This window comes from Saimiri boliviensis, chromosome 1 (genome assembly GCF_048565385.1).
Source record: "Saimiri boliviensis isolate mSaiBol1 chromosome 1, mSaiBol1.pri, whole genome shotgun sequence".
In the NCBI taxonomy this organism is placed as follows: Eukaryota; Metazoa; Chordata; class Mammalia; order Primates; family Cebidae; genus Saimiri; species Saimiri boliviensis.
The window spans coordinates 82985034-82998150 of record NC_133449.1 but is presented as its reverse complement, the minus strand read 5'-3'; the positions used below and the strand labels follow the sequence as shown (position 1 = coordinate 82998150).

General features: G+C 39.6%; 1 protein-coding gene across 6 annotated transcripts in view; it reads left to right on the top strand.

Annotated features, from left to right (window-relative positions):
- The window catches only part of EML6 (EMAP like 6), a 298470-nt gene that overhangs the window by 175933 nt on the left and 109420 nt on the right, over window positions 1-13117 (top strand). For all 6 annotated transcript variants that reach the window (XM_074400077.1, XM_074400066.1, XM_074400057.1 and 3 more), the window contains 3 exons: window positions 2359-2571; window positions 6667-6834; window positions 11203-11309. In XM_074400077.1, coding sequence (XP_074256178.1) covers window positions 2359-2571; window positions 6667-6834; window positions 11203-11309 — 488 coding nt within the window. The remainder of the gene's footprint in view (window positions 1-2358; window positions 2572-6666; window positions 6835-11202; window positions 11310-13117) is intronic.

Genomic DNA, 13117 nt, shown 5'->3' with positions numbered 1-13117 from the left:
GAGGCTGAGGCAGGTGAATTGCTTTAACCCAGGAGGCAGAGGTTGTAGTGAGCTGTGATCGTGCCACTGTACTCCAGCCTGGGTGACAGAGCGAGACTCCATCTTAAAAAATATATATATTTAAAAAACAACCCAATAAATTTTTACTTGGAAACATTTTCTTTAAAAGTCTACTCTGATAAAGACATAATGTTAAGATTTGTTGAAGCTGTGTGGTGCAACACTTGTACACTGTAGTAGTCTGTATAATTTTCTGTATGCTCAAAATATCTCATAATTTTTTAAAGTAGGGAAAATCTGAAACAATTGTAGAACCAACTTTCAAGTATTTGGATGTTCATGACCTGTTTCGTTCATTATCCAAGTCCGTTGCTTTATCTGTTATTTTCTTTCTTCCTACTCTTTGCCCATTTCATTGTTAATTAATGTGTATCTAAAAAGTTGAATAACTGGTGATAATGCAAAATAGTATCATAATCCTTCTGACAGTGCCTTGCACACACAGTTCTGCAGTGGGGTTAGAAATGAATGAAAATGGACTGGAGGTGTCATCGGTGGGTTTCAGCTTGTCAGGCAATAGTACTCCCATCATAACACAGATAACCAGGGATAGTTGGCTACGTTATCATTAGGACAACTGGTTTCTGCCAGAATAGACTGTTTTGAAGAACAGTCTATTGAAACTTTAGAAAGAATGGCCCTGGGAGTATTAGAAACTTTCTGAGATCATCTTAGAACTCCAACACAGCATTTTAAGATTTAAGTCTTCAAAGATTTGAGGATCACAGTCCTTATTTACTTAGATTGTTTTAGTCTCAGATCTGTGTTCTTCATAATTGGAATCTCTTACTGGTTGTTTGGTGAAATGTGCCCATTAGGATTTTTTAAAAGCTATTTTTGTGATCTCACCATAACTTTTTAAGAGAGTCATCTGACTTGCATAATACTCATTTATTAACATTTAGTTTGTATAATACTAAAATAAATGTCATAAATAAGACTCTGCCTCATCAAACTCTTCACTGCACCGTTGCTGAGGTATGTATTTCTTTGTCTGCTTTGCTTGATATTATTATTATTATATATATATGTACATAAAAAATATTAAACACATGTTTATCATTTGCAATAACAAAATACTATCCTGTTCAGGGGTGATATCATAATTTACTTCATCATTCTCCTATTATTGGGTATTTGGGCTTATTTCTAGTTTCTTTGTTGGTCCAGCCATTGGAATTCCAAATGCCTTTGTACTGGTGAAATTTTCTCTCCTGAGTTACTTCCTAGGACTGTATTCTTCAGGGCAAGATGCTGGGTCAAAGACTATGTTCCAACTACAAGCATTTTTACTTTGTTTTCTCTGTCATGAATTTTTACGTAATGCTGTTTTACAGTCCAGAATTTGGAGGTGCCAATTTTATAATGCACCAGTATTATATAAGAGTTATATATTCTCAGGTTCTGTATTTTGAAAATACTTATTTTGAGAGAGAAATTAGGTAATATGCTTAATTGTCTAGATTGTGAATTTGAAAATTGTGTGTGGCTAAACAGTTTCCCAGATGGTTTCTTGTTTGTGTTTCCTCCTTTGTGTGCTCTCTGGGGAACATCCCTGACCTGCTGTAGTGAGAATTGGGTACTAGGCCATCCATTTGCGAATATACCTAGCACAACGGTCGGGATTATTTTCCCCTATGATTTATATTTTATTTCATCATAATCTTGTAGATTTTCAGTGCTTAGTACTTATAAATTTAAATAATATTCACTAACTTTTTTTCATTAATCTATTGAGCCTGAATTTTAAAAACATCACTTCTGTGTATCCTTAAATTGTGAGAAATAGAAGTTCAGGATGAACTTAGCTCAAGTTTTTAAAACCTGGCAAAGTGTCGTTGACTAAATCTGATGATACATGATAAAAGTCATTTCATTAATACAAAGCATAATAACATCTGTATCTAGATAAGTAAATGTTAGTAGCTTTGAGACATTACATTTAGTGTGATAATCATTTTCTTTTTAATTGTTTTGATACATTTGTGTGCTTATGGGGTACATGTGAAATTTTGTTACGTGCATAGAATGTGTAGTGATTGCGTCAGGATATTTAGGGATGCGTTACCTGAATATTTAATCGTGTTCTTCTTATGTCTGAGAATTTTGAGTATGGGCTTTCTTTAAACCATGCAAAAAAAAAACCCCAAAATCACAAATGCGATAAAGAGATTAGAATATGTAGTTTTATTAATTTATAAAAGTTTTTTTTAAGTTTCAGATCTTTATAAAAAATGAATAAAGTAAATTAGAATAAACTTTTTATTTAAATGTAATGTTAATATTGATTATTTTCAGCTGGGAAGCCTTTAACAAGTAAAGAAGAAATTAAAGGGATTCCTTGGGCCTCCTGGACGTGTGTGAAAGGCCCTGAAGTGAGTGGAATTTGGCCCAAATACACTGAGGTTATTGACATCAACTCAGTGGATGCAAATTACAACAGCTCAGTGCTGGTGTCTGGAGATGATTTTGGACTCGTTAAATTGTTTAAATTTCCTTGTCTCAAGAGAGGTAAGGCCAAAAGAGATGTTTCATTGCATAAAGATTTACTGTAAACTATACAGTACAATTAAGACTGGTCTTCCTGCTATCTGTTCCAATATACTCTTTATTTTATCTTGTATATTTATATTTACTCTTCTACAATTTTAAATAGTTAGAATGTGGCATTGATATCTTCTACTTCTGATATCCTAAGATATGCAGTTTTGCAAATTTAAGTAAGAATTTGCTAATAGAGTTACTACCATATTGTGATTTGTAAGCTTTTACATTTCAAATAAGTTATATTTATGTAAATATTCATAGTTTGTATATGGTTCATTAAAATGTTGCAACTAAAATTCTTTTATGATTCAGAGCTATTGTGCTTATACATGGAAAAGCAAAGCAAATCCTTTCAAACATAATTAAAATTTGACTGTGGTTGTTCTGGTGAAAATATACTTTATGGACCTCTCGTCATAGCAGTAATTTTGGAAACTAAATTTTCATAACTGGTGGAAGTTTTGAGATAAATTTAATTCAAAACAACCCTCTCTGCCCTCATGCTTTATTTTGTTTTGTTTTGTTTTTATAAGTGTTTGACTTCAATTATGTCGCATGCTCAAGCTTTGTAGAAGGTGATGAATTAACCATGTGATGACTGTTGTCCTCTTACTTTGCAAGTTTAGGCAAAGCCCATATTCAGGCTCTTCTGAGACTCCTCAACTGTGCCTGAAAATCTGATCATAGAAATCAACAGGGACATGCTGCTGCCTGAAAACTTTCACTTGAACAATTTTTAGATTAAGCAAGGAAAGGGATTGAAAAATGCAATCAGAAAGTCATTTTCAGCTAACTGGCAGTTTTGAAGCAGACAATTATGGTATAAAGGGAACATAAAATGCATAACAAAACCACCATCACTGAGACATCACAAAACGACCATGTGTTTAAAATGCACACCGCACAGGATTACCTCAACATGCCCAATTCTTACTCTTCTTTCTCCAGACAAGGGCCTTTGACTAATAGGGCGTATCTTGTTAGATTGAGTAATATACCTGCAGATGGTAAGTTAGGCCTCCAAGAAAAGTACCTGGGAATTCAGAATTGAGAAGAAACAACTTTGCGGTCAGAGACACCACTACTCGTCTCCAGTGTCAGAACTTGGGAATAAACATAACTCAATGAGAACTGGTATCTACTATACATTCCCAAGTCTTGTAAGGTGGGCTTGGGTCTGGAAAATAGCAATGGAAATGTGGGTCTATTATTAGAACAGAAAGGGTGTGTTAGTCTATTCTTACGTTGCTATAAAGAAGTACCTGAGACTTGGTAATTTATAAAGAAAATAGGTTTAATTAGCTCATGGTTCAGCAGGCTATACAGGAAGCATGATGCTGGCATCTGCTTGGCTTCTAGAGAGGCGTCAGGAAAATTAGAATCATGGCAGAAGGTGAAGGAGAAGGAAAGGCATGTCACATGGCCAGAGCAGGAGCAATAGAGCTAGAGCCAGGTGCCCTACACTGTTAAACAACCAGATCTCGTGAAAATTTGTTCACTGTTAGGAGGACAGCACCAAGAGAATGATGCTAACCCATTTCTGAGAAATTCACTCCTGTAATCCAGTTACCTTCCAGCAGGCTCTGCTTCCAATTCTGGGGATTACAATTCAACATGAGATTTGGGACACATATCCAAACTATATTAGAGAGGGTGAGTTGTGCTGTCAAAATGAGTCACCATTGCATAAAAGCGACTCTGTGGATAATGGCACACAGAGGGCATCTGCGTGAATGAGGAGAGATGGACAGCCAGATGACTTATGGTGAGAATAGCAAACCCTCAGCAACCCACAAAAGTACCCATGTCTTCATAGCAAATGGACTTGTGTTCTACTTTTCATGACAGATGGCTTATAAATCTTATAATTTGCATCTGAGACATTCAGTCTTCTGTGTCATTTTTGTGCCAGAACTACTGGTGTGGAGGTGAATAAAAAGTGGGAATTGTTGATGGGAATAATAGCAGTTGGTGGAATGTGTCTGTCTATAATTTAGGTGACAGGCGACAAGTATTCCATGCACGTTTTGAACCTGTAAACAGCCAGATATGAGCAGGTGCTGATGAACATGAGCCGACATTATTGTTTTCTACTGGGATTTTTAAAAACTCACCACCAAGTTAATTTGACATGTTTGCAATTATGTGTGGATAATATTCAGTTGTACAGTAATTAGACATAAGTGTTCTGCAGTTAATGAAAATGGCTGCTACTGGTATTGTGTTTACGTAGCCAAACCAATTTGTTTTTCTCATTTTGACAGTTTTCACATCTTAAAGTAATTAGGATCAATACTGACAGCTTTCCCTGATACCACTTAGACTATATCCTGTTTGATCATCACCACACAGACACTGAAACGAGGTAAAATCCAAGGTCTTGCTCAGTGACATTTGCCGTGTCCTAATAGCCTTGGCACTCACCCCTACTTCAAGGGGAGACTCAGAGGCTCTTCATGTTCCACCTGGTATACCCATTCCATTCCTCCTTAGCACTACACCTCAGCAACCCACGAAAGTATCCATGTCCCCACAGCAGATGGACTTGCGTTGCACATTTTATGGCACGTGGCTTATAGATAACTCGAACAGCCGCCTCCTATGATGAGCGTCCTGAATGTTAAGACTTGAGTTGTTGGAAATCTTGGATCTTGGATCTTGGAGGAGCCAGTGCTGCTGGACTTCCATATGTCATGGATAAGCTTGATGCAGTGCGGGGACAGGAAGGCCAGTGTGGCTAGAACATAGTGCACGAGGGGAAGAGTTGCATACCGTGGCATTGGAGAGGGTAGCAGGGCTGTGTCATAAAGGTCCCCCAGCCGCTGCTAGAAATTGGAGTTGTCTTCTAAGTGCAGTGAAAAACTATTGATGATTTTACATGGAGTGATACGACCGATCTAAGTTTTTAAGACTATTTTGATATTTTGTGGAATGGTTAGGAAAGGGGAGGTTTCAAGTAGAGAAGTTACTGCAAGAGTCCAGAAGAGATGAGGTGGCTTAGATAAAGGTATTAAGAAGAGACAGAGAGAAGTGGTTGGGCTTCAGAAACAGTTTCCAGGGAGAGCTAAGACTCTTACAGATGGATTGGATATGAGAATGGAAGAAAAGAAAATAAGGATGACTCCTAAGTTTGGGACTTGAGCATTGGGGTACATGGTGGCAGCATTTGCAGAGCTGGGAAAATGAGAAAAAAGATGTTTTTCTCTGGGAGTGCATATAAAGGCAAAGGGAATGTATGGGTCTGTTTTCCCTGTTGTAAGTTAGAGGCCCATATTGAGCATCCAGGTAGACGTGGCACAGAGCTGTCAGTGCTTCAGGAAGACTTCAGGGCTGGAGATGAGCACCTGGCAGTCACACTGACAACACTTTAAAGCCATGGGAGAGGATGGGGGGTGTTTGATCTCCTGAAATCTCCCATGGACTTTGGGGTTCTAGGCCTCCATGTAAGATGGACCCTGCTTATTACTTGAGTGCCTTTATGCTGCTGTGTACTGAGCATACGCTGAAGGACTCACTACTGTAGTTCACCCACAAATATCACTTCAAGTAGCTTTTTCTGTTGCACTCACTGCCTTGGGGTTAGTGTTCACTAGGTAAAGCAACCAGTTTATGGGGGAGGAAATGATTCTCCAAATGCTAGGTCTATGTGACTCCAAACAATTTTATTTCCGTAGAATTATTTTCTGTTTCCCTGTTGCAAAGGATTGCTTGTTTTATCTTGCATTTAAATAAGAATGTGTAAGATGTCCATTCTCTATCATTTATTTTCAGAATCAGTGAAGCAGTAGGCAGCATATGGAACAGGTTCAGATGTGTTCTGAACCTGTTAAAATGTAAGCCCACAGGGCTTACATTTTAAGACCTAGTTTTAGCTTATTGCATATTGGAATAATTGACATATCTTTTGAAGCATTTGCTTATATGTTATATGTAAAATTGAACATCATTTTTGGATAGATTTAAAGATTTTACTCTTCAACATGAATAGGCATGGGGTTTTGTTAAACTAATGAACGCTTCTTTTTTCATAACTAATTCTCTCAAAAAATATTCTTTCAGGAGCCAGATTTAGAAAGTATGTGGGCCATTCTGCACATGTCACGAATGTCCGCTGGTCCCATGACTTTCAGTGGGTGCTGAGCACAGGAGGGGCTGATCACTCGGTTTTCCAGTGGAGGTTTATTCCAGAAGGTGTCAGCAACGGCATGCTGGAAACTGCACCCCAAGGTAAATCCAGCAATCATTTCTTAATATCATTTTATTTTTAAATAAGCATTTCAAAGAATGATCTAACATGTATTCTATTGGTAAGGAGTTTAAGCGATTTTGGAAAATTGATTTTTGTTGTCCTAAATTTTAAGAAAAGAAAAAACTTTGAAGATTATTATGGACTAGTTGGATAAATTCCTTCAAAGGATGTTGCTATACCGAGTGCAGTGTGACATCAGCAATGTCAGACTAGGAAGCTCCTGACATTCCCTCCACTCATGAACACCAAATAAACATTGATTCGCAGGTCATTTCCCTCCAAGAGACAGTCATAGAAGTTGAGAAACTCCTACCCACCAGGCAACTGAAATAACATCCACATCGGGTAGGTAGGAAAAGCTTAGGCACACTCTGGCAGGAACCTGGCCCTGAGTACTGCTTCATGAAATCAGGACAGGAATCCTTACCACCCAACATCTCCCTGTGGAGAGAAGAGTTTGGACCTCACACATAGTGCCCTAACTCTAGGTTCCCCATGGATTGGCTCTTCTTTCACCAGCTCTGGGAGTGGAGGGCATTAGGCCTTTGGGAGTCTCTAAGCCACGGGAAAGAAGCCTCAGTTTGATACAAATGTGCAGGCCTTCCAGGGGCTTCATCCCCTGGGAGCAGTTCTGAGAAGAGACTCAAAAAATGCAACCCAGTTTCTCCCTAGAAGGGGTTTATGACACACTTCCAGAGGCTACTTGGCAGCTTGGCTTCTAACTAATATGTAACAGGGAATTAGAGGGGCAGACACATTAGCCCAGCTGGCAGCGTGAGAAACAGACTGCTGCCTCGGAGTCTCCTCTCATCACTCATCCCAGTGATAACTCCAGGTCTAACAATATCCTTTGGAGGTCAGGCATGGTGGCTCACACCTGTAATCCAAGCACTTGGGGAGGCCAAGGCAGGTGCCTCACAAGGTCAGGAGATCAAGACCATCCTGCCAACATGGTGAAACCCCGTCTCTACTAAAAAATGCAAAAATTAGCTGGGTGTGGTGGCGTGCACCTGTAGTCCCAGCTACTAGGGAGGCTGAGGCAGGAGAACCGTTTAAACCAGTGAGGTAGAGGTTGCAGTGAGCCGTGATGATGCCACTGCACTCCAGCCTGGTGACAGAGTGAGACTCTGTCTCAAAAAAAAAAAAAAAAAAAATCCTCTGGAAGGAATTTGTCCACACATTGAGCTCCCCGACTTTTATAGCTTCCACTCAAGGTGGAAGCTATAAACCTCCCACTTCTGGGAGCAGAGGGGACAAAGTATATGAGTGTCTGTCTAGTTCATAGAGAAAATAGAAGTTTTATATGGACCTGGAGGCACTTCCAGGAGCTTCTTCTCTTAGAAGCAGTGATGAGAAGGACTCAAGAATGCACCTCCTCATTTCTTCCCAGGTGGGGTTTGTGCCATGCGTTGAATGCCCAACTTTTACCGCTACCTCCCAGAGGGCTCCATCCTAAAGCTTTTTTGCTCTGGGAGCAGAAGGGACTAGGAAAATTCTTGTCTTCCTATGTCACAGAACAAAGAGGTGGTCTTAAATGGGTTTACAAATACTTCCAGGAGCTACATCCCCTTTGAGCAGTGCAGAAAAAAAGTTAGGAATGTGCAACTCCCATTTCTGTAGCACACACTTCCAATGGCGTTTTGATGGCCTGCCATCTAATGACTTGCATCAGGGAGCTAACAGGGCACACATACAACAGGCTTCCTGCAGCCAGAGCTCAGCACTTCATGAGCCTTTGCTCTGGCTCACTCCAGTGATCTGTATTTCCTGGAAAAAGTTTGGCCACATATCAAGTGCCACACCTTCTATAGCTCCTACCCACGGACTGTCTCCTCAATTACCTAGTTCTGGAAATTGATGGGGCTTTGCATTCCTGATTGGATTTAGACCACAGAAATTGAAGAAGCAGAAGTCAGTGGGCCACTTCACGAGCTGACTCCCCAGGATCAGAGGGTACAGCCTAAATGTGAGTACAGGCATTTGCCACAGATTCTCTACCTGGCTTAGTGCAGAAGAAAATGAGCGGTGAATGGCTGTGCTCAGCTTCACTGTGAGGACAGAGGGAACTGAAACACAGAGCCCACACCCCAACCCTTCCAGCTATATCAAGGGAGTCTAATGTCTTCTACCTTTACAGTCTTGTGGTACCAACAGGACATGGCACATTTTAAGCTCTACGGCCACCAAAACAGTAGTCTGGACAAACACACAGATTTGAGAGGCATCTTAAAACCATTGGTCAGTCAGATAGTTGAGATCCTCCTTCTATACAAGGCTGGTCTGACAAGATAAGGAGGAGGAGCTTCTTTTTTTTTTTTTTTTTTTTTTTTAATCGAATGCACAGAAACCAACACAGAGTGTTAACGACAATGGAGAAATGAAATTCCCAATAAAAGAACAAGATCTCTCAGAAAGCAACCCCAGTTAAGTAGAGAGATGTGATTTACCCAACAGGGAATTCCAAGTAATAGTCATAAAAACCCCCACTGAGGTCAAGAGAGCAGTACTAGAACAAATTGAGAACTTCAGAGATAGAAAGTGTTTTTAAAAATTACCCAATACATTTTGGTACTTTAAAAATACTTTCTCTGAAGGTGGACTGGGTGTGGTGGCTCACGACTGTAATCTCAGCACTTTGGGAGGCCCAGGCGGGTGGATTACTTGAGGTCAGGAGTTTGAACACCAGCCTGGCCAACATGGTGAAACCCCATCTCTACTAAAAACAAAAATTAGCAGGTGTGGTGGCGCACATCTGTAATCCCAACTACAAAGAAGGCTGAGGCAGGAGAATTGTTTGAACCTGGGAGGCAGAGTCTGTAGTGAGCCAAGATTGTGCTACTGCACTCCAGCCTGGGTGATAGAACATGACTCCATCTCAAAAAACCAAAAACAACAACAAAAAACTTTCTCTGAAGATGACCGAAACTGAACTGCAAAATTCAATAGAGAGGTTCAACAACAGACTAGATTACGCAGAAGAAAGGAACAGTGAGCTTAAAGACAGATTACTGGAAGTCATCCAATCTGAGAAACGAAAAAGAGTAAAGATAGTTTAGAGACTTACGGTGGTCCAACAACTTAACGTGTTATCAACATGCCAAAAAGAGAAGAAAGAGAAATGGGCAGAAAACTTGTTCAAAGAGATAACGGCAGAAAAATTCCCATGCCTAGGAAAAAAATAAGCCAAATCTAGGAAGCGCAAAGAACACCAAGTAAGGTGAATCCAAAAAGAGGCACCCCAAGAAACATCTTCATCAAGTTATCTAAAGTTAAAGGCAGAGTATTGAAAGTAGTAAGTGGAAAGAGAATCTTCACACCTTAAACTCTATAGAGGTTTAAGGAAACCTCTATAAAACCATCAGCAGATTTCCCAAGTGCATGCTGAAGGTCTAAGGTTTATGTGAAGAATTAACCTTTGGGGATAACAAGAGAAAATACATTTCAGCTTCCTTAGGACAATTGTAACAGGCAGAGGGTCTGCTCAGTCAGGCTGCAGGGGGACAGGGTAACCTTTGAAATGGAAGTGGCCTTCAGAATGGGGCTCAAGGAATGGTTCATGGCTGGGGCCTATGTGTTCCCATTCAATGGACATATATACATATATACATATATCTTTTCGTTTATATCCAGTCTGATGTAGCAGGGATGAGCAGGTGATAAAATGAAAGACTATATGAATAACTGTTGGGAAGAGTTCTGCAGTGGTTTGGGCCATGACAATTAACAACACTCAGTAGGCATATTAAAAGGCTAAAGAGGATCTGTATTGAAGGAAATGGTTGCATTTATTTTTGCCCCAGCCTTTCCGTTTATAAAACCTACTCATTTTACAAAGCAAAGCTGAAAACTCAGGTTTCTACTATCTAATAGAAATGTGTAAATGACCAACCTGAGCAGCATGGCAAAACCGTCTCCCTACAAATAAAATTTTAAAAAACAGCTGGGCATGGTGGTATGCACCTGTAGTCCCAGCTGCCAGGAGGCTGAGGTGGGAGGATTGCTTGAGCCCTGGAGGCAGAGGTTATGGTGAGCTGAGATTGTGCCACTGCACTCCAGCCTGGGAGACAGACCCTGTCTCAAAAAAAAGTATAAATGGGTTTCATCTGCCTGGTGAGTGGTGTGGAAAAGGAAGTTTCCCTAGTCTGTTAATGTTTCTGAAAGGAGTGAAGGGTGGGCTGAACTAAACCAAAAGATGAAAGAAAGATGTTTTCACAACATATATTAAATGAAAACTATGGTATAGTTTTTATTTACTTTGCTGGCATAAAAGGAAAAGTATTGTAGGTAATTTCAGCTGCTCAGAGTCTCCGAATTTTGCTTGTTTCTAATGGGTTGTTTCTCTGCAGAAGGTGGAGCTGATTCCTACAGTGAAGAATCTGATTCAGATTTATCTGATGTGCCCGAATTGGACTCTGATATTGAGCAAGAAACTCAAATCAATTATGATCGCCAGGTCAGTAAGCCAGGAGCAATGAAAATTTGTGACCCCAGAATGGCATCTCATTGGATTTGGACATTGCACTAAAAATGACTGGTACTTAGACAAAGAGAATTAAGGCAAAAACAAGAAAAATAGTCTACTTTGTGCCTTTAAGTGCAGGATAAAACCAAAGTGTTTACCCAGTCCCACCGTTAAAATTTATTTCACTGGAACGTAATTGCAAAGTTTCAAAACTCAACTCCGGGTATTTGGCCTTTTTGCCTCCCTAGCATCTGAAACTGAAAATATTTTTTTGAAGAAAAATGTGCAAGGAAGCTGTAGGTCTTTTTTCACTTTCTTAGCAGATTATGAAAGCATGTGTTTTCTTTACAAGTATGGATACGCTGGAGGCATGTTGATTTGCATGTGAGCTTGTTAGCCCAGTTTTCCTATTAACTTACTGTGACCATTATCCATTTAATTAAAGTAATTATCCATTTAAAGTAAAAGCTCAAATGTGTATTAATCTCTGCAGTCAGAGATTACCTCTAGTAGAAAAGTTGGTCAGTTGCCTTCAGTTTGTTTTGGAAGTTGACATATCATTTTAGCACTAAACGGTGAGTGTGAAAGCACTCCCTCAGAGGGATCTGAACACATGCCACCTTGTTATGGCAGTAACCATGGGGGCTCTCTTTTTCTTCCTTGTCACTTACCAAAGGTATGTGAAGCAGATTCTGTACATGAATGTGGAATGAATAGAACTTCAAATTTCAGATACATCAACTGTCAGTGTTGCCAGTGGAGATTTAGGATATAGGCCTATGGCAGCTGCCATGTATTGAGTATCTTGCCCAGCTCCATTTTGCTTGTAGTATTAGGATAGCATTGCTTATCTAGGCTTCTCTCCAAAGTGCACATGCTATGCGCTACTTGGTTTGCCTTTATATAAGCACTAAATTGGAATATTTTTCAGCCCATAATCACCACTCATTGTTCAGGGTTTGAAAAATTGGATTCGTACCAAGACGGTCTAATGGTTTTGGGTCAACCCCATGACTAAATCAGCTTGACTATTTATTGACACATTGTTATGCAATACGACTCCTAAAAAGAACTTCAAGAGAGATTATTGTCTGTGGCCATACAACCCCGAATGTACTCTCAATCTTGCCTGAAAGGAAATTATTAATGTGGAAATATTATGTAAACACTAAACAATGTTATACTCTGGTATCAGGAGACAATAAAATTTAAACAGAATGAACACAAAATTTAGGAAAAGAAATCTTTAATTGGGAAGTATTTGTTTAATAAAATGATACTAGTAGAAGAATGAAAAGGGACCAGGCACAGTGGCTAATTCCTGTAATCCTGATGCTTTGGGAGGATGAGATGGGAGGGTCACTTGAGGCTAGGAGTTTGACACCAGCCTAGTTAACATAGTCTCTGTATCTACAAAACAAAACAAAACAAAACAAAACAGCTGGGCATGTGCCTATAATCCCAACTACTCAGGAAGCTGAGGTGGGAGGATTGCCTGAGCCCAGGAGTTTGAGGCTACAGTGAGCCATGATCATACCACTGTACTCCAGTCTGAGTGACACAGCAAGATCCTGTCTCTAAGAAAAATAAATGAAAGAATGAAAAGGCAGACTTAAAATTCATGCCTACAACTTAAACATGTTGAATATCCCGAATCTGAATTCTCCAAAATTTAAAACTTCATAAGTACCAGTATGATGCTCAAAGGAAATGTGCATTGGAGCAGTTTGTATTTTGGTTTGGATTTGGAATGCTCAACCAGTAAGTATAATGCAAATATTCCAAGATCTGAAAAAACC